Source organism: Haliotis rufescens, unplaced genomic scaffold (genome assembly GCF_023055435.1).
Source record: "Haliotis rufescens isolate VD_foot unplaced genomic scaffold, xgHalRufe1.0.p SCAF_15, whole genome shotgun sequence".
In the NCBI taxonomy this organism is placed as follows: domain Eukaryota; kingdom Metazoa; phylum Mollusca; class Gastropoda; order Lepetellida; family Haliotidae; genus Haliotis; species Haliotis rufescens.
In genome coordinates, this window is record NW_025963835.1 from 30,762,363 (window position 1) to 30,784,599 (window position 22,237).

Genomic DNA, 22,237 nt, shown 5'->3' on the forward strand with positions numbered 1-22,237 from the left:
GGAGGGATGATTACCCTTGTGAATACTTGTTAAGACGATCGGCCCTGTCAGCCTGAGGTTCGAGCAGCAACGTTGAAGGCTAAAACGAGCATCGTAAAGGTGAAAACCAAATTTCTGCTGTGGTTGGTTGTTTCCTTATCCTTGGGAACATATTGACAAGTGATGGAATTTCATAAATAAGGAATTAAAGATGAATAAAATACTCAAGTCTGAATGGAATGGTTTTATTGCCGAGCTTGACACGGTAAGAAACGCGATGTCGCTGAGTTAAGGTTGTAAACATACCGAAAAATACGAAGGCCTAAAGGTGTTACTTTGGGAGTATATGTTTTTAAATCAAAATTTCTCGTTATTGCAATCATTTGTTCATTTTCTAGAAATTTCTAGGTTTTTCTCGTTACTTCGATTATATTTTCGTTACTTCGATTATTTTCTCGTATTTTGGAATATTTTTACTTCACGAAACACGAAATTTCGATTTTTCTCGTTATTTCAATTATTTTCTCGATATTTCGATTATTTTCTCGATATTTTACGTTTATTTAAAAGCACTTGAAATTTCACTTTTTTCCTTGGTGCTTCAATTCTTTTCTCGTTATTTCGAATCTTTTCTCGATATTTTAAGTTTATCTTGAAACACGAAATTTCAATGTTACTCGTTATTTCAATTCTTTTATCCTTATTTGAAATATCGGGAAAATATTCGAAATTACAAGAAAATAATCGAAGTTACGAGAAAATTCGACTTAGGAAAAGTACAATTATGCTACCAGAGTGACAACATTAGGATTTCGTAGAAAAGAGCAAAGCGAAAGAAGAACAAAATGTGTATCGGTTCTTGAACCTTCAAGCGTTTTACTGAAGTAACAGTTTGAGTAAGCAAAACAACTCTGTGGGCAATTCATTCAGTCAACGGAAACACCATCTAAAAAGCGATATTTTATATAAAGATATACTTCGGAGATGGCAAGCAAGAGAGCGGTGAAGTATAGTATAGTGATTCACACGTTGGCTCGTGACTCCGAAAGCTTGTGTTCGATTCCCTATTCTTGTACAGCACGTGAAACCTGTTACTAGAGTTCTCTAAGTCACAGGTTATTGTCTCGGAAGAAAACGCTCTGCATTCAATGGTTTCAACGCTGAATCTCGGCTAAATCATAGACAAGCACATGTAAATGATAATGAGCTGAGGTGAGGTGAAATCTGGTTTCACGTCGCATTCACTATTATACGTATGTAGCGACATGCGTGCGCTTGGTATAGCGTGGGGTAAAGACGTGTTGCACGGCACTGTGTCAATGGTAAGCCACGCGGGACACATGCAGAGTATCTTGTATTGTTGCCGTGTTTCATGGCACTGTGTCAATGGTAAGCCACACGGGACACATACAGAGTAACTTGTATTGTTGACGTGTTTCATGGCACTGTGTCAATGGTAAGCCACACGGGACACATGCAGAGTAACTTGTATTGTTGACATGTTTCACGGCACTGTGTCAATGGTAAGCCACACGGGACACATGCAGAGTAACTTGTATTGTTGACATGTTTCATGGCACTGTGTCAATGGTAAGCCACACGGGACACATGCAGAGTAACTTGTATTGTTGTTCAATCATAAATTTACATTTGTTGCCTCTCTCTCAGCCTTTGCTAACACTAAAACGACTTTGCAGACTATTTACAACATATATTAGTATAGCAGCAAAGTATCTCCATACTTTCGTGGTGTGTACGTATGAAATAGAAGACAAAAATTACATGGCATGTATATATAGTTTCGAGAATATATTTGTTGGGCAAACGAAAAGAAAGTAGGCGCCAATATTTGATGGTGGCAAGAAAAGAAACAAACAAGAAATGGTTACTCGATGGCGATGTATGCGATATTACATGCATCACATCAATGAGTATCTCACAACAGGTGACGTGCACTTGATGCCTCGACGACCGATGTCGCTTTTTTCAAATGTTTTCTTTTATTTGCCCGACAGTTATGTTCTGAAACAATCTATTTTACTACCGAATGACAGCTTTCAAATATTTGAAATTGTTGACTTTCTGCCGAATGCTTATTATATATTTTCGACAAATAAGAAACGAAAACACATGTGTTGGAGGGGGTACCCAAAAAGTCCTCGTAGATGCACCTGTGTACCACCTGGGCGACACCTGCAATTCACATCTTGTAGTAAACATTTCTACGTGTTGAACACATGAAGTGATGATTGAGACGATCTTAGATCATATATTTCGCAAATGAAGCATGGGTCATAAATAGTTTTTTTTAATGATGTTTTACACTTAACGTTGTTGCCATTATTAAACAAATGTGCTTTAGTCATTGGCCTACATTGATACAAATTGTGAAGCCAATTTCTGGTGACCCCCGCCGGGATATTTGGCGGAATATTGCTAAAAGCGGCGAAGAAACCATACTCACGCACTCACTGTTACCGCTAGCGCTTATCACTAGGGATCCAGTACTGTCGCCTCTTACCACTGCATTTATGACAAGGGACCCCGTTACTAGTCGCCTCATACCATTGCATTTATCACTAGGGACACGGGGTTGGTATCTCTTACCACTGCATTTATGACAAGGGACACGCTACTAGTCGCCTCTTACATGTATCACTGTATTTATGACAAGGGACCCGGAACTGGTCGCTCTTACCACTGCGTTGTCTTTAAGAAAAACACCTTACAATAAGAAAATTTATATGGCAGGCAACTCTTTCTTTTTTAATAGTCTGGTGCATAATTATATATTTCAAGTTTTGGGGACAATTTACTTTTTTCCTTAAAATCTCACCAATGTCAAATGGTAGGTCCCGTACCGTTAGCGTTTATCACTAGGGACCAGTTATAAGTCGCCTCTTACCACTGACGTTTATCGCTAGGGACCAGTTATAAGTCGCCTCTTACCACTGACGTTTATCACTGGGGACCAGTTATAAGTCGCCTCTAACCACTGACGTTTATCACTAGGGACCAGTTATAGGTCGCCTCTTACCTCTGACTTTATCACTGGGGACCAGTTATAATTCACCTCTTACCTCTGACGTTTATCGCTAGGGACCAGTTATAAGTCGCCTCTTACCTCTGACTTTATCACTTGGGACCAGTTATAATTCACCTCTTACCTCTGACGTTTATCGCTAGGGACCAGTTATAAGTCGCCTCTTACCACTGACGTATATCACTGGGGACCAGTTATAAGTCGCCTCTTACCACTGACGTTTATCATCAGGGACACGTTATAAGTCGCCTCTCATCACTGACGTTTATTACTGGGGACCCAATACTAATTATCTCCTACCACTAGCATTTATTCCTAAATACACAAACGCTTTCCTCTACATATTCAAGAGTTTCTATTTGTTTGTAAAAGCAAGAAGCAGCCATTGCACAAGAATCCATTGCGATCCTCATTTATGTTTTATTATTAGAACAGAAGCATTGCAACAAGATAAAACTGAGACAAGATTAACCCTGAAAATGTGGTGTGATCAATAATACAATAGCTTTGTTCTGAGAAATAACCAGCGGCTAAAACCAATTAAAGCCTACGGCATCTGTTCAAACAAATTGCCATTGTTGTTGTTGTAACGCGTGAATAGGCCTGGAATGTTCAATGGCATTGAGACGTCGATAGAACAGGAAGATGTGAAACATTAATGTGTCAACCAATTCATCATGATGTCATTTATAAAACATATATTCTGAACATGTGTTTATTCCAGACATTACCCAAAACATAAGAACAATTTGATTGCCAGAGACGCTGAATTTTATGAAGCAAACTCTGTTATTAATAAATGTATTTCTTTAAAAAGTGACCGACGAAATATCCTGGCGAAAACGTACATGATTAGTCCTGTAAACATAAATCATCAACGACCAGAGAATAACCAGTCCTACTTATCTGCCGAAATAAATTCCATTAGGTCTAAAAGACAAAATGTTAGAAGTAAACAAAATAGGCATAAATAAAACATGGATGAATCACTGAAAATCAGTGACGACACCAACTGTTCGAAGCTAACGAAACTATCACAAATCGTATGCTCAACTTACAATGACATACAGAAATAGTCAAACGCACTATTCAATGGCAACAAAACATTCTACCACGGATCCCAAAACTGCAGCAGCGCGTACAATCGTCGGGATGGTGATCCAGCCGAAAACATATCTCTCAATTTTGAGTCAGTTTAAATGTAACTTTTATTCAGCGAATTTGCCGGTTATTAAAATTAAACGATGGATCGATTTTGCCATGCTATTGACATAGGCGCAATCGTAAATCGATTCTGCTTTTTCTTATTAATATTTAAAGATTACATATGAAAACAAATATATGCAGCAAAGAAGGTTTAGGTGATCCTGACACAGTCAGGCTGGTTAGGCTCATCATCAGCTCATGGTCCTTGCTCCCTCTACACGCAGCTCAGACAGCGAATGGGACTTCTCCAAGGAAGCGCTTCCTCCTCGAACTATGTAAAAAGTATGTAAAAGCACAATTTCAAAATAAAAGGGAATCTTCGACAGAGAATCTCAAACAGGGAATGTCTACAACATACACATCTCTTTTGGTGTCAGTTTTGATATATGCCTGTTGTATAATGCCATCAGCCCTTTGTGACCACATTGACAAATAACGGTAAAAACAATGACAATAGTCATACGATTGCATTGTGCACGTGCGTCAAGCGCATGTGACACGCGATGCTAATGACAGATGTCGGTAGATCTGTCATGTGTGATACTCCCGATGCTGTCACCCATCAGACTGACCACAATGTAACGGTTACGATATATTGTTACACCCCAGGCGCTGAAAGTGTGATTTATTGTACTAATGATGCTGACCTCACATGTGACGTAGGTCAATATTACGTCATGAGAGTGACAAAAACACCGTGCATGCATGTTCAACAGTCACTGCAGAACACTGACCAAGCGGTGGAGTCAACTGTAAGTGTTTTTGCTATTTCATCCGTGCTTACATTTAACCGTTAAGGTGTATCGAACTCCCTTTTGATGATTCTGTAATGTGTGTAGTGAATCAATATTGTTATGTACGGCTGCAGAATTTTATCTACATATCGTGCCGGACTTGAGGTAAATGTCGGCAGATTTTTCATTGCAAGTACGATAATCGGAACACATACATGTAGCTGGTAATGTTTAACGGTTTTCTGAATCGTTATAGGCAGGAGGGGTAATCGAGTTAATATGTAGGAATTTGATTTTTTAATTCAATGTAATTTTTTTATGATGATTTGCATTTTAATATTTTTAATGGAGCATATGAAAATAATACTTGACTTTATTACTTTAATGATGGAGATAAATTTGTACATATAATTAATGAATGAAAAGTGCGAAGCCTTTTAGCCTCAAGACTTTTTAAAATATTGAGAACAAGGCAAAAAGGTTATCTTGATTTTATACCACCAATTATTTTTTGGCATAATTTGATTTTAGTGCCGCTTTTTTGTGGCTGGACGCACTGTATGTTATAATATGTATACATCATGCATATTTTACATGTTCAACTACTTCTGCTACTACTGGGCGGTCGGGTAGCCTAGTGGTTAAAGCGTTGGCTCGTCACGCCGAAGACCCGGGTTCGATTCACGACATGGGTACAATGTGTGAAGCCCATTTCTGGTGTCCCCCGCCGTGATATTGCTGGAATATTGCTAAAAGCGGCGTAAAACCATACTCACTCACTCACTCTGCTACTACTACAACTACCACTACTACTACGGCTACTACTACTGCTACTACTACTACCGCTACTGCTACTACTACTACCACTGCTATTACTACTACTACTACTACAACTACAGATACTACTACTACTACCGAGGGATTTACGCTTTACCAACATTTCTGATTTCTCCTCTGTGATATGGCTCGAATATTGCTAAATGCGGCGTAAAATCCCACTCACTCAATCACTAAATCGTTATGGTTGCAGAATTTTGTTTCTTATGTTGATTATCTTCTTGCCATCAGAATATATTATTGCTTTATTGCTCTTCACGTGTACTGAAGATCATGTTTATGTTTATATAATGAAACCCTGTACCGTGCTCAATTTGCTGGCATTCCGTCTACCATGGGACTTTCGGAATCTGGACGATATGCGTATGTGAAGAAGAGAAACTTACAAATCTCTTTTTGAAAGTGTGACTGTTTCATATCACAGGTACACATTATGAAGAAAGTATACAACACGATGTATACGGCTCTCGGCGTGTTCGTCCTTGCGAGTATAACGACTTATGGTGAGTTCCCTCAATGAACATATTGCTCAGAAGAACTATCTGTTTGACATCAATTAACCCTACAGATAACTGTATAACATGAACCTGGTTGGTGTATATAGTTTTGATTTGGTTTTGTATCATTGCATCGGTCATTTTGATTGGATGGAGCGAAAGATCATTATCCTGGCAAAATGATTACATCAATTTTTTATTATTAATAGTACGCTCCATTTCAACACTGTTAATATATTTTGGCAAACACACACACTTACTATCTGTAAACAATTAAACGGTGTTTCGCAGAGTATAACGAAAGAAACCTCGAAAACTGGACTTATTGACACGATTTTTCCAAAACCGTTTCTTCAACATTTTTAGCAATACTATGCAAAGTAAGCGCCAAGATAAGGATTATCTATTTGATTAGAAAATGTGATAAACTTTCTGACATTTAAGTGTATGTGACAAGTAAACTACGATTCCCGTATCCAATGCATCACCTTTGAACAACCACTCTTGTTTGTTTCATTTTTAAGCCCCATCAAACATGGGCGTATACATGGGTGTATACATGGGTGTTTAATTAACAAAAGCGTTTTAAATATATTGTCTTCTCTTCAGTGACTGGCAGTACAGACATGTTATCCCGAAGCTCTGGAAAAGACTCAGTTGAAGAAAAAGTTTATCATAGTAAGTTGTATCATTGCATCTTGAGACCTGTGAAGATCCGGGGTAGAATAGGTCTTCAGCAACCCATGCTTGCCGTAAAAGGTGACTATGATTGTTGTAAGAGGCGACTAACGGGACCGGGTGGTCAGACTCGCGGACTTGGTTGATGCATGTCATCGTATCCTAATTGCATGGATCGATGCTCGTGATATCAATGTCTGGTCCAGACTTTATTATTTACGGACCGCCGTCATATAGCTGGAATATTGTTGAATGCAGCGTTAAACAACAAACAAACAAACAAACATTGCATCATGACGTACCTGAGAGTCAGATAATGCACGGAAAGTATTTCTCTTGTTTTCAATAGACACTGATTTTTACACATGATTTATGATATAGATAGAACAGTAGCGTGAGTTAGTAAGCGAGTTAAGACTCAATGTTGAACATCTTGTTGTTGCCATGTTCAACCGTATGCAAAAGTTGGTCCACACTTTGGAGGTGCATCTGTCGATATCCTAACAGTTTTTGACGTGAAGCCTCGTGTGGGTAAAACACCCAATGTAGCTCTGGAGGACTTAAAAAACATTCAAAGAGTGTATGTATAACTGATTTAAACCCCTCTTTCGGTCGAGTTTACCTCAATGACTCTATACTCACCGCCAAAAGAAACGCAAACCATAGAAACGTATTGAGAAGAATGTACGTTAAGAAGAGATGTTTCCAATGTGCACCACTTAATGACAAAACTTACAATCAGTCAGGTGTTACTACAGTGTCTTTAGTCTTATCACAATATGCTGCACGTTATTTCCAAACTTTACACGCTAAACCTGCAAGAGACAAATTATCCATCTCGAGTCATGGACCAATGACGTCACATGTGATGCGTTCATGAGCGTCGGTTCACACAACATAACAGTAACTTCGTCTATGCATCAAATCAATCTAATATCTCTTGAATATAAGTAATTCTTCATATATTAACCAACATGTATGGTATTCGCGTTTCTTTTGTCGGTGAGTATATTTTGGACACCCACACTTTCAGACCCTGTAAGACTCTTATCATTGTTTTCAATACTCCTGTACCTGACAATTAAATCTGACCGTGTTGCACGTGCTGTACGTATTGCACGTGTTATATGTGTTGCACGTGCTGGTTCCCTAGTACAATGCATATACGCGACAGGGGCAGTACGTGGTAACTGTTGCCTAACTGTCGGTCTCAGTGAAACGCATATCAGTGATATACAGTCAATACACATTCAGTCAGTACGTTTCCCTGACAACGACAGTTGTATCGGTCAATACACCTACACTTTTAACAAAGGAAGGGCGCTGGGGTAGCCGGATAAAGCGTTCGCTCGTGACGCCGAAGATCCGGGTTCGATTCCCTACATTGGTACAATGTGTGAGAATAATTTCTGGTGTCCCCCGCCGTGATATTGCTGGACTATTGCTAAAAGCGGCGTAAAAACACCACACTCACTCACTCACTTTAACAAAGGGAGCCATGACAACGAGACCGGAAGTGTGTGGCGAGACTGAGTTATAAGAGATACATTGTATTGTGAGTGCGGAAGCGAATGATCGCGGCACGAAAGGGTGGCACTTTCATCGGAGTAGTAAATGATTTGGCAATGGTACTGACACAATATAAGGCAGTTTTTAAAAGCAATATCATCATTGTTTTGTTATATTTCAGGACAGAAACGACAAGCTGGTCCCATGCCGTTCCGCCATGGATTTCCCTTTCCGCCTTCTATGGGAGAAATGGGTATGTACAACATTTTGTGTAATGTCACATTTTGAACAAAGGTTTTACATTGAATATTAGCACAGTGTGAATTACAGGCATTTCAGAAACAAATCTGAAAAACCAATTCCAGAACTATAACCTTCGACACTTTTGTCGCCTGAGCCTTGTCAGTTGAATATACGTATGTTGAATTGCTGACTGTTAAAGTCAACACAAGATCACAAATCAAGTGGGAGAAATTATTTTCGTAAAAATGTAAATGCTATTACCCAATAGTACGACTGAAACCCATTTCAGGGACGGCAGGGTAGCCTAGTGGTTAAAGCGTTCGCTCGTCACGCATAAGACCCGGGTTCGATGTGTGAAGCCCTTTGTTGGTGTCCCCCACCTTCATATTGCTGGAATATAACTAACAGCGGGGTAAAACCATACTCAATCAACACATACATGACGTATGTTCGTCTAGGGGTCGGCACTCAGTAAGTCTAATGGATATTTTCAGGTATGCCGAACCCTTTTAGGGGCAGTTTTGGAAGAAGGCCCTTCAACTCACCGTTTCCGGGAAGAATGTCCATGCCAGGATTCCGACAAACAGGAGGGACGAGGCAACAGGGAAGTCGCTTCTTCCCCAGACAGTCAGGTGGTTTCCCGAATATGAGACGACCCTCCTCAAACACAGCAGCACCAGGACCGGCGCCAACTATGATGCCACAGACACGCCGAAACACACCGATGATGCAAGCTCCCAATATGCTTCGTACCTCAAGGCGCATGGGACAGAGCATGCAACAGACCAAAACAACCTCTGTCTCAAACATGGAACCAGCACAGCAGATCAAGACAGTCTCAACAAAAAATCTGCGCCCACAAGAAGGAAATGCCCGCGGTTCTATGGAAATGAGTCAATTACAAAATACTACCCTCATGTCGAATGGTGATCAGGCTCCCCTTCGTGATCAAGCGTCTCTCCGTGATCAAACCTCTCGTCGTGATCAAACAACTGTCCGTGAGCAAGCATATCCCCGTGATCAAACATCCCTCCGTAATCAAGCTTCTCTCCGTAATCAAGCATCTCCACGTGATCAAACAACCGTCCGTAATCAAGCATCTCTCCGTAATCAAGCATCTCCACGTGATCAAGCATCTCCCCGTGATCAAACATCCCTCCGTAATCAAGCATCTCTCCGTGATCAAACAACCGTCCGAGAGCAAGCATCTCCCCGTGATCAAACATCCCTCCGTAATCAAGCATCTCCCCGTGATCAAACATCCCTCCGTAATCAAGCATCCCTCCGTAATCAAGCATCTCTCCGTAATCAAGCATCCCCACGTGATCAAACGTCCCTCCGTAATCAAGCATCTCTCCGTAATCAAGCATCCCCACGTGATCAAACGTCCCTCCGTAATCAAACATCCCTCCGTAATCAAGCATCTCTCCGTAATCAAGCATCTTCACGTGATCAAACTTATCTCCGTAATGAAGCAACCCTCCGTGATCAAGCATCTGCCGATAATCAAGCATCTCCACGTGATCAAACAACCGCCCGTGAACAATCTTTTCCCCGTGATCAAACTTCTCTTCGTAATCAAGCATCGCTGCGTGATCAAACATCTCCCCGTGATCCAACCCAAATGGACAATACTGGCAATGCAAAGACCAATTTCCCCCAAACGCCCGAACCAGATATGTTAGCTGCCGAAACAAGCAATATGCTTGGAGGTGCTAAAGTGCTTGAAATCAGCTTTGTTCCCTCAGGAAGTCAAGCGATATCCATGCAACCCTCATGGGTCGTCAGTCAGCCGGACGGGAAGATGACACGTCCTGACAGACAAATCGTCTCCAATTCCAATACCTTAGACCAGTTATACATAAACAAGCCACAATCAGTTGGATTTGGAAGAACAGACAATACTGGAAATGCAGCCGATCTATCATCAAATCTTCAAAACTCTATGTCAGAAATGATGTCACCAATGTCATCAGCAAATCGAGGAACAGCTGCACAGGACTTTCCGCAAGAAGGGCAAAATATTATGGGTATGATGGATGCCACAGGGTCTTCTATGATTGGTGGCCGAGGGCAAATGAGGAACAATATAGATGGATTTGTAACATCCGTTAATAATATGAATGGACCGCTGACTGGAAATATTGGTGGATCCACCGCACAAGACTTTCAGCAACAAGGACGGGATTGGACGGGTATGATGGATTCTACAGGTTCTTTCATGACTGGTGGCCGAGGACAAATCTTGAACAATCTTGATGGATTTTCGAATTCCTTCACTGCTGTTGACGGCAGTATGACTGGAAATATGGGTGGTTCGACCGCACAAGACTTTCAACAACAAGGACGGGATTTGGTTGGCATGATGGATACTGCAGGGTCTTCCATGACTGGTAGCACAGGTCAAATCTTGAACAATCTTGATGGATTTTCAAATTCCTTCAATACGGTTGACGGAAGTATGACTGGAAACATGGGTGGATCCACCGCACAAGACTTTCAGCAACAAGGACGGGATTTGGTTGGCATGATGGATGCTGCAGGGTCACCCATGACTGGTAGCACAGGGCAAATCCTGAACAATTTTGATGGATTTTCAAATTCCTTCAATACGGTTGACGGAAGTATGACTGGAAATATGGGTGGATCCACCGCACAGGACTTTCAGCAACAAGGACGGGATTTGGTTGGAATGATGGATGCTGCAGGGTCACCCATGACTGGTAGCACAGGGCAAATCCTGAACAATTTTGATGGATTTTCAAATTCCTTCAATACGGTTGACGGAAGTATGACTGGAAATATGGGTGGATCCACCGCACAGGACTTTCAGCAACAAGGACGGGCTTTGGCTGGCATGATGGATGCTGCAGGGTCTTCTATGACTGGTAGCAGGGGGCAAATGAGGAACAATATAAATGGATTTGGAACATCCATGAATACTCTTGACGGAAGTATGACGGGAAATATGGGTGGATCAACTGCACAAGATTTCCAACAGCTGGGACAAAATATGATAGGTATGATGGATGCGTCAGGGTCTTTTATGACTGAAGGCCAAGGTCAAAGGATGAACAATGTGGACGGATTTTCAAATTCCTTAAATAATGTTGATGTAAGCTTATCAAGAAGCAGAGACTTTATGCGATCAAGCCAAGATATGCTTGGTATGCTGGATCCAAGTGGATCATCAAATGCTGGTGGTCAAGGTGGAACAACCTTTGATACTCTTAACGGACGCATGGATGTACGTCGATCACACATAAACGACTTTAAGCAAGCCGATCAGAATATGATGGGTATGACAGTAGAACAAGTTCCACTGGCCAATGGACCAATCGAAATGGGCACGTCATCCGGTGTTAGCAGGCATGTCGGCTCAGGGAGCAATAATGATATGTCCAATGCAATGTTTGATGGAGATTCTCAAATTCTTTCTTCCATGGATATTCAAGGACTGACCTTTAGAAATGGACAAGGACTTTCATCCACGAATAGCAACATCTTTTCCTCATCAGGATCACCTGTGATGGATATGAACAGACAAGCCTTTATGGATACTCGTGGCTTTACAGACCAAAATGGATCTCCAATGATGGATGGGGGGTATCGTGGTGCGCAAGACTCGACAGGACTGTCTGGTCCAAATAGTAACTTGATGGACTTTAACAGAGACTCTACATCTCAAATTCCCATGGGAAGATGGGCAGATTCACCTTCAGGTATCAGTCGCAAAACAAATAACGTAGGAAACTCTCCTTCCCAAGTTGATGTGAATCAGCCTGGATCACCTGTGACAGGTGTCGAGTCCTTCATGAATGCTCGTGGCTACTCGGACGTAACCGGACCTGTAATGATGGATGGTGGCATTCTTGATGCTGGAACAATGGCACGACTAAATGGTCAGAACGGTAATGTGCATTCAAACAGCGAATATCTATCAAGACCATTAGAATCCCAAGCCAACAGAAATGGAAATTCTGCCAGGGGCCGAAGTGATCGTCTCACCATTGATATGGCTGGTTCATTACCTTCTCAAAGGGACAGTACTCAGTATGGGTCATCTGTAATGAATGGTCTGTCTTTTAGTAATTCTCGTAGGTTCACCAACACAGACGCAGCTGGATCTTTCATGGCGGAGGGAGGCAATCGTGGAGCTCCAGCTTTCCCAGAAGCAAGTGGTTAGATGAACATTGATTAAGCGAGTATTTCCTTGAGGTCACATCCAATGTCGAGGAATTCGAGGAGCAATAGTTAATTGGACTTTTACTCCAATCAGTAAAATACGTTTATGGTTGTCATTTATTTATGCCATGAACATATTTTGTGTCTTAAAAAAGGACCAATCACAAATATATTGTTGGCTAGCGTTAATAAGGGTGTCTGTGTATAAACAATGTCTGCTTTCTATCCAATAATGCATATGTTGTTGAACCTGTACACATTTAGTCTATGAATAAAATGCTATTGTTCAAACAGTTGTGAGTGTTATTAATTCAAGATAGCATATGTGTCAGAGAACGAACCAATCCTCATGTCAGGGAAGTCTGGTAACCCTAAAAGACGTCCAACCTAACAAAATTCCGTATTAATGAATGATGGATACAGACTTAATTATAGGCTTTGGATATGTATAAGACCTCAACCACAGTGCTTCCAAAAGACTCCCATCACCGATCAAAACATGCGTACTGCTATAGTTCCCAAGGGGCGGTCGGGTAGCCTAGTGGTTAAAGCGTTCGCTCGTCACGCCGAAGACCCGGGTTCGATTCCCGACATGGGTACAATGTGTGAAGCCCATTTCTGGTGTCCACCGCCGTGATATTGCTGGAATATTGCTAAAAGCGGCGTAAAACCGTACTCACTCACTATAGTTCCCAAACGATATCTGTAGTGTATGAGTGAGAAAGTTAAGGAAGGAGCGAGTGAGTGAACAATTACTCATTTACCGACAAGTTGTTGGAACTAGGAACACACATCTTATCAATTTTCTACATTCCATCGATTCCATCAGCACGTCCATAGCATCAGTCACTCTTTAACATAAAACGTCATCTCCACCTATATGAACAGATGACTTAAAATCATTGATGACACCAGGTGTTCGTAAGAACGGTAAGCGTATACAGTAAACTACGGTTATAACGAACACGCTTATAACGAACTGACGGATATAACGAACTACTTTTTTGGTCCCGACTATTTGCTGTAGTTACGCTGTATATATGCTTATAACGAACTACGGTTAAAACGAACTAAAATTAGTAGTCCCTTTGAGTTCGTTATAACCGTACTTTACTGTAGTTTGGTTATATGTAACATGTAGGTAATATTAAACGTAACGTCAGAGAATTACCAGTCTCCATCCACCGAAACCAATCCCATTAGGCGTAAAAGGCAACATAGGGCGCCACTGGCTACCAGCAACTAATATTGCCACTCACTGGAATCATGGTCCCAGCGGCCCTCACAGTACCTCGGAATCCTGTACAATGAGCAAGCAGTATTAACGTCAGCAATCCGACTCCTTGTGGTTTTGCTTTGCTGTGTTGGGTTGCGTCTATTGGAATTACCAGAATCCTCTGATCTGACCCTGAATCCTAGATTCTCCCTGATTGAAGGTCCGGGGTTTTCAGCACTACATCATTGTGTGTGTCTAACGCATCCCTTCCTGCAAGTTTGCATACATCAAACAAGACCCACCGTGGTATGATTGAAAAAACAACTTTTTAAAGGGGCATTAAACCACATTCACTCACTGTGGTTTGACTATGACATTCCTTTATAGAAGAAATAATTGTTTATCGTACATAACAACACTGCAGGGAGAATAAAGTGCTGTATTATTGTGCGATAAACAACGACCAAGTGTGGTTTATTTCTTATATGATGTATCACCATTATTTACAGCCTCTTCGAAGAGGTTAATACCATTTACAAGTCTTTGAAGGGAATTTAGAAGTGATACACATAAGGAAGAGAATTTATGAATGTCAACTTCTTTATTATGAGGAACACAACGTTTCGGACAAAAATGCTTACTCGTTCATCGGGTATTCTTGATGAAGGAGTTAGCATGTACCCAAAAACGTTGTGTTCCTCATGATAAAGATGTTGACATCTTTAAAAAATCTCTTACTAACACGTACAAGCTTTAAAAACCATTTACCTGTTTTTAAATAATGATGATGATCTCGGCAATCTCGGGCAAGTCCATTGTATGAACAGGGGACGGGTATAAATTTGGTATTCACGGATAATAAAATGGTGCAGAGAATTGACGGCTATTATGCGTGTACCTTTATTCCATTACAGATTTCCATATCTCCCCCACTTTTTGCCCAGTTACATCAAAGGGGAATAGCTCACTACCCTCTCACAATGCATTGCTACGTCATCAAGTTGCGGGTGTATGCTCGAATCTCCAGAAATCACGTCATGATAGCTAGCTATCTTATAATTAGAAATATGTTTTTACACGCCCCCTCGACGAGAGCATCCTGGTAGCAGCTAAGGGACGGAACTCTGCACATCGACGCATTTAACCTCAAAGCCAGCCGTGACTGTAGACTGCTACACTACTATGTGAAATATTATAATACAAACTGCCTGTGTAGATTTAAAAAAAGACATAGATCTAATTTTGAAGTACAAACTCTTTTATCCCTTTTTTTTATTTTACATAACATGGTTACGTCTGAAATTCAGAAACTTGTATAGGAATTCAAATATGCATATGGATGCAAAAGGTGATAAAAGGTAAAACATCTTTCTTCGCTGTTCAGGTACGATAACCCACTTTGAAGTTTTCACATAAAGCAACAACGTCGCTTTAGGACGTGTCGTCAGAAAATATCCTCTCACATCGTTTCTAATAGCTAATGAGACATCCCAACGGAAGAATGACTACCAGCAAGATCTCAGACAACTAACTCTTGACTGAAGTCAGTTCCATCTACGGTCGTTTCTACACCATCGGGAGACGCCACAACAGCATCGCTGCCATCAACACGAAGAACCACTCCTCCAGTTGGCAGCAAAGCACTTGGTGGAAGTACGGTTCCTGGCTGAATGACTGGCGGAACACCTAATGGAATGACAGGTGGAGTGATTGGCTGAACACCTCTGATTGATGCAGGGCGATTGATACCTCCCACAGCAGGTTCCGGGATTCTTCTAATTGGCCCTTTACCGGCTCCAGTTTGACGAGAATTTTGTAATCTCTGCTGCACTTTTGGACGTGGCGGGTTTTGAACATTTTTTTGTATTTGCCTCCTATTTACCGGGGATGTTACGGGTCCAGAGGTAAAAGACTGGCCAGTGTTCGTCGGAGCAACTTTGTTATATTTTGCCATTATTTGTGGCGTAGAGGTTGGGGACGTTTCCCGCAAAATATTCACTGCCATCCCTTTGTTAAGGCCTTGTTGTTCTGAAAGTGTGAAACTTATGTTTTAGTTCGAAGCGATAACATTGACACTTTTCAAGGTTTGTGTACATCTTAGAGATAACTTGCAAACAACGATCTGTCAACTGATATACCAACATTACTAAATATTAACCCTGCACCAGTACCACGAAGGTAACTTCATGCCTTACTCTCAAAACAGGGGACGGTCGGGTAGCCTAGTGGTTAAAGCGTTCGCTCGTCACGCCGAAGACCCGGGTTCGATTCCCGACATGGGTACAATGTGTGAAGCTCATTTCAAGTGTCCCCCGCCGTTATGTTGCTGGAGAATTTCTTAAAGCGCCGAAAACCATACATCACTCACTCTCAAAACACTACCCTGTCTTTCCCATACCTGTGCCAGGAAGCTTGCCAGGCAATCCCATAGACATGCCAAATCCTTGTGAACCCTCAGAGTGTCCAAGTAGTGATGAGGCTCCACCAGGAAAGCCTCCTATAAGACTACCAGGCGTCACATCTAACCCGAGAAGACCTCCGTTCTGGCCCGATCCAAAGAAATCGCCAACAGGGCCTTGTCCAAACCCACCTGAAGTTTGTTCAAGATGTAGTCCTGGGAATCCTGTTTCCTTATTTCCAGTGCTTGACATTCCGCCAAGTAAACCCCCCGAACCCATCAGGTCCCCAGGAAACCCTGTGGAATCAACACCTAACAAACCAAGAGGACTTCCTCCAGAGAAACCCAGAGACCCTGGAGAAGGACCACCAAATGTGCCAGATCCAGACATATCCCCGGGGAAACCTGTTGGCGAGATGGTCTCGGAATAACCACCAAAGCCATGAAATCCGTTGCGGCTGTTGCCATAATTAGGGTCAAGTAGAGGATGCACAAAGCCAGGGCCTCCGATGGGATCAGATGGAATAAATGGACCTCCGGATGAGGATCCTACTTGTCTCCTTCCTGGGTTTCCTCCTTGTGGAAACAAGCTGCCTCTGGATGCGGGGGGTTTCAGTAGAAGCAGCTTAAAGGCAACGCTTTGGGGTAGGAGTGAGCGAATACCTTCAACAGAAATATATATGAAATTTTGTTGTATATGAAAATAAACATCAATTGAATATCTTTTAATTTGAGAGATAGCTTAGCTGCCAAGAACATCCTACTTGCCTGAAACTGACAATAGCAGTTTTATATTGAATATATTTCATATTTACTAAAGCTTGGTTATTTTCTTTTCTCGCTATATGTCTGAAATAATGTCGATGCGACGTTAAATATAAACTCACCATTGTGATGCCTTAAACTATCGAAACGGTCCCTATGATTGGTAAGTAAATGACATTTATGTTGTAAAGACTTGTGTTTGTGCGTACTCGCGGATCACAAAACTTCGGCGAGTAATTAAGTTAGTATTATGTAAAAAAAATGTTGCATATTTCACAATCAGTATTGCAGATGTAGAGGTTTCACCCCATATCATAAAATTAATTCCCGACAGCAGATCCGTATTGTCAGACGGTTCGCTTTTAATGTAATTAGTTTCAAGTTCATTAAATTTGAATGGAAAGGATCAAAGTATCGCAGCCATACTCACTAGACCCTGAGGTTGTTCTCCTACCACTAAAAACACCTGTGTAAATGATAAAGGACGGCATCGAGCGATACCTAAAGGCTGGAAGGTCTAACGTATCACGTGACCTTACTACGTCACAGTGGAATTCTTTTAAGCTCAGGGTGTTATAACTACTAGTAAGGAAATGTGTGTTGAAATCCCACGTGACGCTGAAAATAGCACAATAAGGTAAATATAATCGGCAAAACCCTTTCATAATCATTAAGAATATCTGCTGAAAGTATTACGAATCCGTAATCAAATACAATATATATGTCAAGAGAATAACCAGTCTTGAGTATCCGCCGAAACAGATTCCATTTGGCTGAAAGGGCTAAATAGCTGTGTAAATTATATGGATGGACCACTGAAAACCAGTGATGACACAAGGTGTTCTCGAAAAATATTTGTTTATGAATCACGATCAATTGGGGTGATATCAGATGATCGGGAACATCTGTGAGCCTGCGTGAAGATTTTCGAAATCTTCGTAGAAAGTGCGTGCTCAAAAGGAGTACATTCCTAGTGAGTGAGTGAGTGAGTGAGTGAGTGAGTGAGTGAGTGAGTGAGTGAGTGAGTGAGTGAGTGAGTGAGTGAGTGAGTGAGTGAGTGAGTGAGTGAGTGAGTGAGTGAGTGAGTGAGTGAGTGAGTGAGTGAGTGAGTGAGTGAGTGAGTGAGTGAGTGAGTGAGTGAGTGAGTGAGTGAGTGAGTGAGTGAGTGAGTGAGTGAGTGAGTGAGTGAGTGAGTGAGTGAGTGAGTGAGTGAGTGAGTGAGTGAGTGAGTGAGTGAGTGAGTGAGTGAGTGAGTGAGTGAGTGAGTGAGTGAGTGAGTGAGTGAGTGAGTGAGTGAGTGAGTGAGTGAGTGAGTGAGTGAGTGAGTGAGTGAGTGAGTGAGTGAGTGAGTGAGTGAGTGAGTGAGTGAGTGAGTGAGTGAGTGAGTGAGTGAGTGAGTGAGTGAGTGAGTGAGTGAGTGAGTGAGTGAGTGAGTGAGTGAGTGAGTGAGTGAGTGAGTGAGTGAGTGAGTGAGTGAGTGAGTGAGTGAGTGAGGTTTTATGCCGCTTTTAGCAATATTCCAGCAATATCATGGCAGGGAACACCAGAAATGGGCTTCACACATTGTACCTATGGGGGTAATCAATCTTAGGGGAACGAGCGAACGAGCGAACGCTTTAACTACTGGGCCACCCCTCCGCTAAAGGCTGGAACTGTTGCAATTTTGTGCAAAATATAGGGAAAGCCTTGTGGATAGCTTTTTGACATTATGCATCTGTATGAATATTGTTTTCTTGGTTTTCTTTGAAACGAATGGTCACCGCGTTTAATGACAAATGCCCTCGGGGTCAATGAATGAAGTTTACAGTAAGTTTGTAGCGTGGGATATGGGTATACAAAGTTGAATAAAACTTTGTTCTTTTCTGAGAAAGCAACACTTCAAAGCAACGAAACCACATGACATTAATTCCACTTCTAATGATTGTTTGTTCTGTAAATATCGAAGTACCTCCCTCCATTGTATTAAGGGCAATGGTTAATCTTTGCGACACGCATTTAGATGGTACACTTGCTGGACCCAGGAATATATCTCTCTTTGTCCGGCTCTCCATTGTACTTTGGAATCTTACTTATACCAAGTTCTTTGATTAACAGTTAATGTAGTGGTGCTTACATATGCTGTGTATGCTATATGAGGCTGTGTCAGGCTGTGTCGTTCCATGTATGCCAGCAAGCCACGTTATGGAATTAACCAGCGCATGAAATCAGCATTCGATGTCTACCCTGATATTCAAATAATCATTCCATGAATACATACGTGCTACACCAACATGCTGCGTATGGGCCTCATAACAGAACACCAGAGTGCACAAGATGAAACTCCAGTACGTCATTTCCGTGAGCTCTGCAAAACAATACCCGTATAAGAAGTGAGATAAACTTCCAGGCAAAAGAAAGTTACACTTAAAACTTGGATTTTATCAACAAACTACAACAGTTATCAAAACGTTACTAGGCTGAAATCAGTCGCCGAAACACTGTAAACTTAAGGTCGAAAACACTACTTTCCGCATCAAATACGTCACGTTAGAATAACCATTTCTTGTTTGTTTCATCAAACATGGGTGTATACTTCCCTTTTCCCGGGAGTTTATTTTTTTATATTATTTATCGGAATTCATTCATACAAGCACTCTTCAATGCGCGACTACCCAAATTTGAAATACAGAAAATTACGTACTCCCAAGGACTGCTAACTTAAAATTATTTCTGATTAACCACGGTTCATAAAAAGGAGTTCTTTCGAAGCAAAGGAAATTTATAATTCTCTCACTTTATATTGACCAATATACTCATTATAAGACCAATATATTCATTTGATTTATTTGGTTTGTTTGTGTGCTGCTTAACGCCGCACTTAGCAATATTCCAGCTATATGACGGCGGTCTGTAAGTAATCGAGTCTGGACCAGACAATACAGTGATTGATATCATGAGCATCGATCCCTGCAATTGGGATCGATGACATGCATCTACCATGTCAGCGAACCTGACCACCCGACCCCGTTAGTCGCCTCTCAAGGCATAGTCGCCTTTTACCTCAAGCATGGGTTGCTGAAGACCTATTCTACCTCGGTTCTTCACGGGGCCATTTGATTTATAATGTATAATAAAATCGATCAACATCAACACACATACTATCTTCATAATAATCAAAAATGAAAATGCCTTATAGCGGTAAATACAACAACTAAAGTATATCAGTTTGGTGATCAAGCAGTTTGTTATGCAAAGACAACAAGTATCTAGGTTTGTTCTGGACACCATATGACGACTTCACCACATTCCGATCATACCATCTGTGGCCATAAGATCTGTGACCATTTTACCGGAAGCATTGAGTGACAATGCCTTAATCGATATCTGCAGTAAAGAAGATCGAGACTCGTGTGCGTTATAAGCATCGTAATAACGACCATGTGTAACACAGTGCAACATTGGTAATAAAGGACAGGATCAAAGAGTACGCTGTATCCGGTAATTTCCCGTGTTGGTTTTAAATAGGCTTAACAGTATACTACTGTCATGAGGCAAATGAATAGTGGCTGAATGAGTTTGAACACTATTCCAGTAATATCACGGCGTTTCAGCTTAATGTGGGAGGAAAGCCCGAAGTGATGCATGTCTTAGAGGTTTACCATTTTGGTTAACCCACGAGAATGGGAATGGTGCCGACAAGCCTAGAAACATAGCAGGATTTGCACCCTCAATCATAGGTTTCTGGTTTCATAAAAAGTAGTTGTAGACCCTTTAATGTGAACGTCTCATATTCCTATGTTCGATGTCATATGTAGAAACGAACTTTCTGAAGTGTTTGCTTCACATTTGCATCACTACGAAGAGACATTTCCAACATTTCTTTTAGATTCATCTTTGCATCTAAATATAAGCGACAAAACCCTTTCCATATTCAATAGAAACCGCTGCTAAAAGCAGAGTCGATTGTACGATTCCGACCTTCTGAGGAGCATGTGTTAATGAAGCACTATTAAATAGTTATAATACCAGGTGGTCGCGAAAAGGTGAGCGTATCCTGCCCCACCGATGGCACCCGTCATAAACACATGCAAAGGCAAGTCAATTGTTCACCTGGAAACATGGGAACATATGATACAAGTCAAAATAGGGAATTGCATCAGACATAAGTTTTGTCACTGATGAGTCAAATTTGGAAATGCCCTCCACATGTCTACGATGCGTATCTATTATCTATTTATCTATTCATTATGTTTCCCACAGGTAGGTCCAAAGACGGGAATGTTTTATTCAACAGTATGTATTGTTTTATCCAAATCTGAATTCAAAATAAATATTAATTCTAATATTAATTCGTTATTAACCGTAGTTCGTTATAGGCATATAAACAGCATAACTACAGCAAATAGTCGGGACCAAAAAAGTAAGTTCGTTATATCCGTCAGTTCGTTATAAGCGTGTTCGTTATAACCGTAGTTTACTGTAATAATCATCTTGTCTAAAATGTAACCAGATGAAGTGAAAGCCTATGGTAGATAAACTTACCCTATATCTCAAACACCTTCTTCCTTCCACCACAGTCTGTCTGTTTGAATGACAACGTGACACACATTATTTAATATCTCTCATCTATTTTGGTTATTTGAGAGTTCCTAGAGCTACCGTTAATAATGACAAGTAAGCTTGATTTATTAATGATCTATTCTGAGTAATTTCTTGGTTTATTTGACAGATTAACCCGGAGAACAGCAAAGGGAAATATAGTCAGTTTTTTACTTGACATTACAGGACTGGCCCTAAACGTTTTGTACTTACCTGTGCATATAAAACATAAGCTTTAGATGATTATGATCAATCAATTTGTCTTTCTTTGCGAAATATCGATTTACATGCTGAAAGCGACAGCATAATAATCCTTGACCATAATTATTATTATGATGATTTATTAATTATATATTGGACTCTACTAAA

General features: G+C 41.0%; 1 protein-coding gene across 1 annotated transcript; it reads right to left on the bottom strand.

Annotated features, from left to right (window-relative positions):
• Positions 1-15,408: 15,408 nt before the first annotated feature.
• LOC124132088 (austinoid biosynthesis cluster protein W-like) lies at positions 15,409-21,857 on the bottom strand. Its single transcript, XM_046495720.2, has 4 exons — positions 21,812-21,857; positions 19,548-19,634; positions 16,526-17,188; positions 15,409-16,155 (listed from the first exon to the last, which is right to left on the bottom strand). Exons 2-4 carry the CDS (start codon positions 19,621-19,623, stop codon positions 15,647-15,649), a joined length of 1,248 nt encoding a protein of 415 aa, XP_046351676.2. The 5' UTR covers positions 19,624-19,634; positions 21,812-21,857; the 3' UTR covers positions 15,409-15,646.
• Positions 21,858-22,237: the final 380 nt, after the last annotated feature.

What these genes read in the sequence shown, in the direction of transcription:
- LOC124132088 (XM_046495720.2), bottom strand. Translation starts at nt 19,623, where the DNA reads ATGACGTACTGGAGTTTCATCTTGTGCACTCTGGTGTTCTGTTATGAG. An exon ending in GCAGCATGTTGGTGTAGCAC is followed by an intron (nt 17,189 to 19,547) that starts GTATGTATTCAT and finishes TTTCTGTTGAAG; the next exon opens with GTATTCGCTCACTCCTACCC. An exon ending in TGGCAAGCTTCCTGGCACAG is followed by an intron (nt 16,156 to 16,525) that starts GTATGGGAAAGA and finishes TCACACTTTCAG; the next exon opens with AACAACAAGGCCTTAACAAA.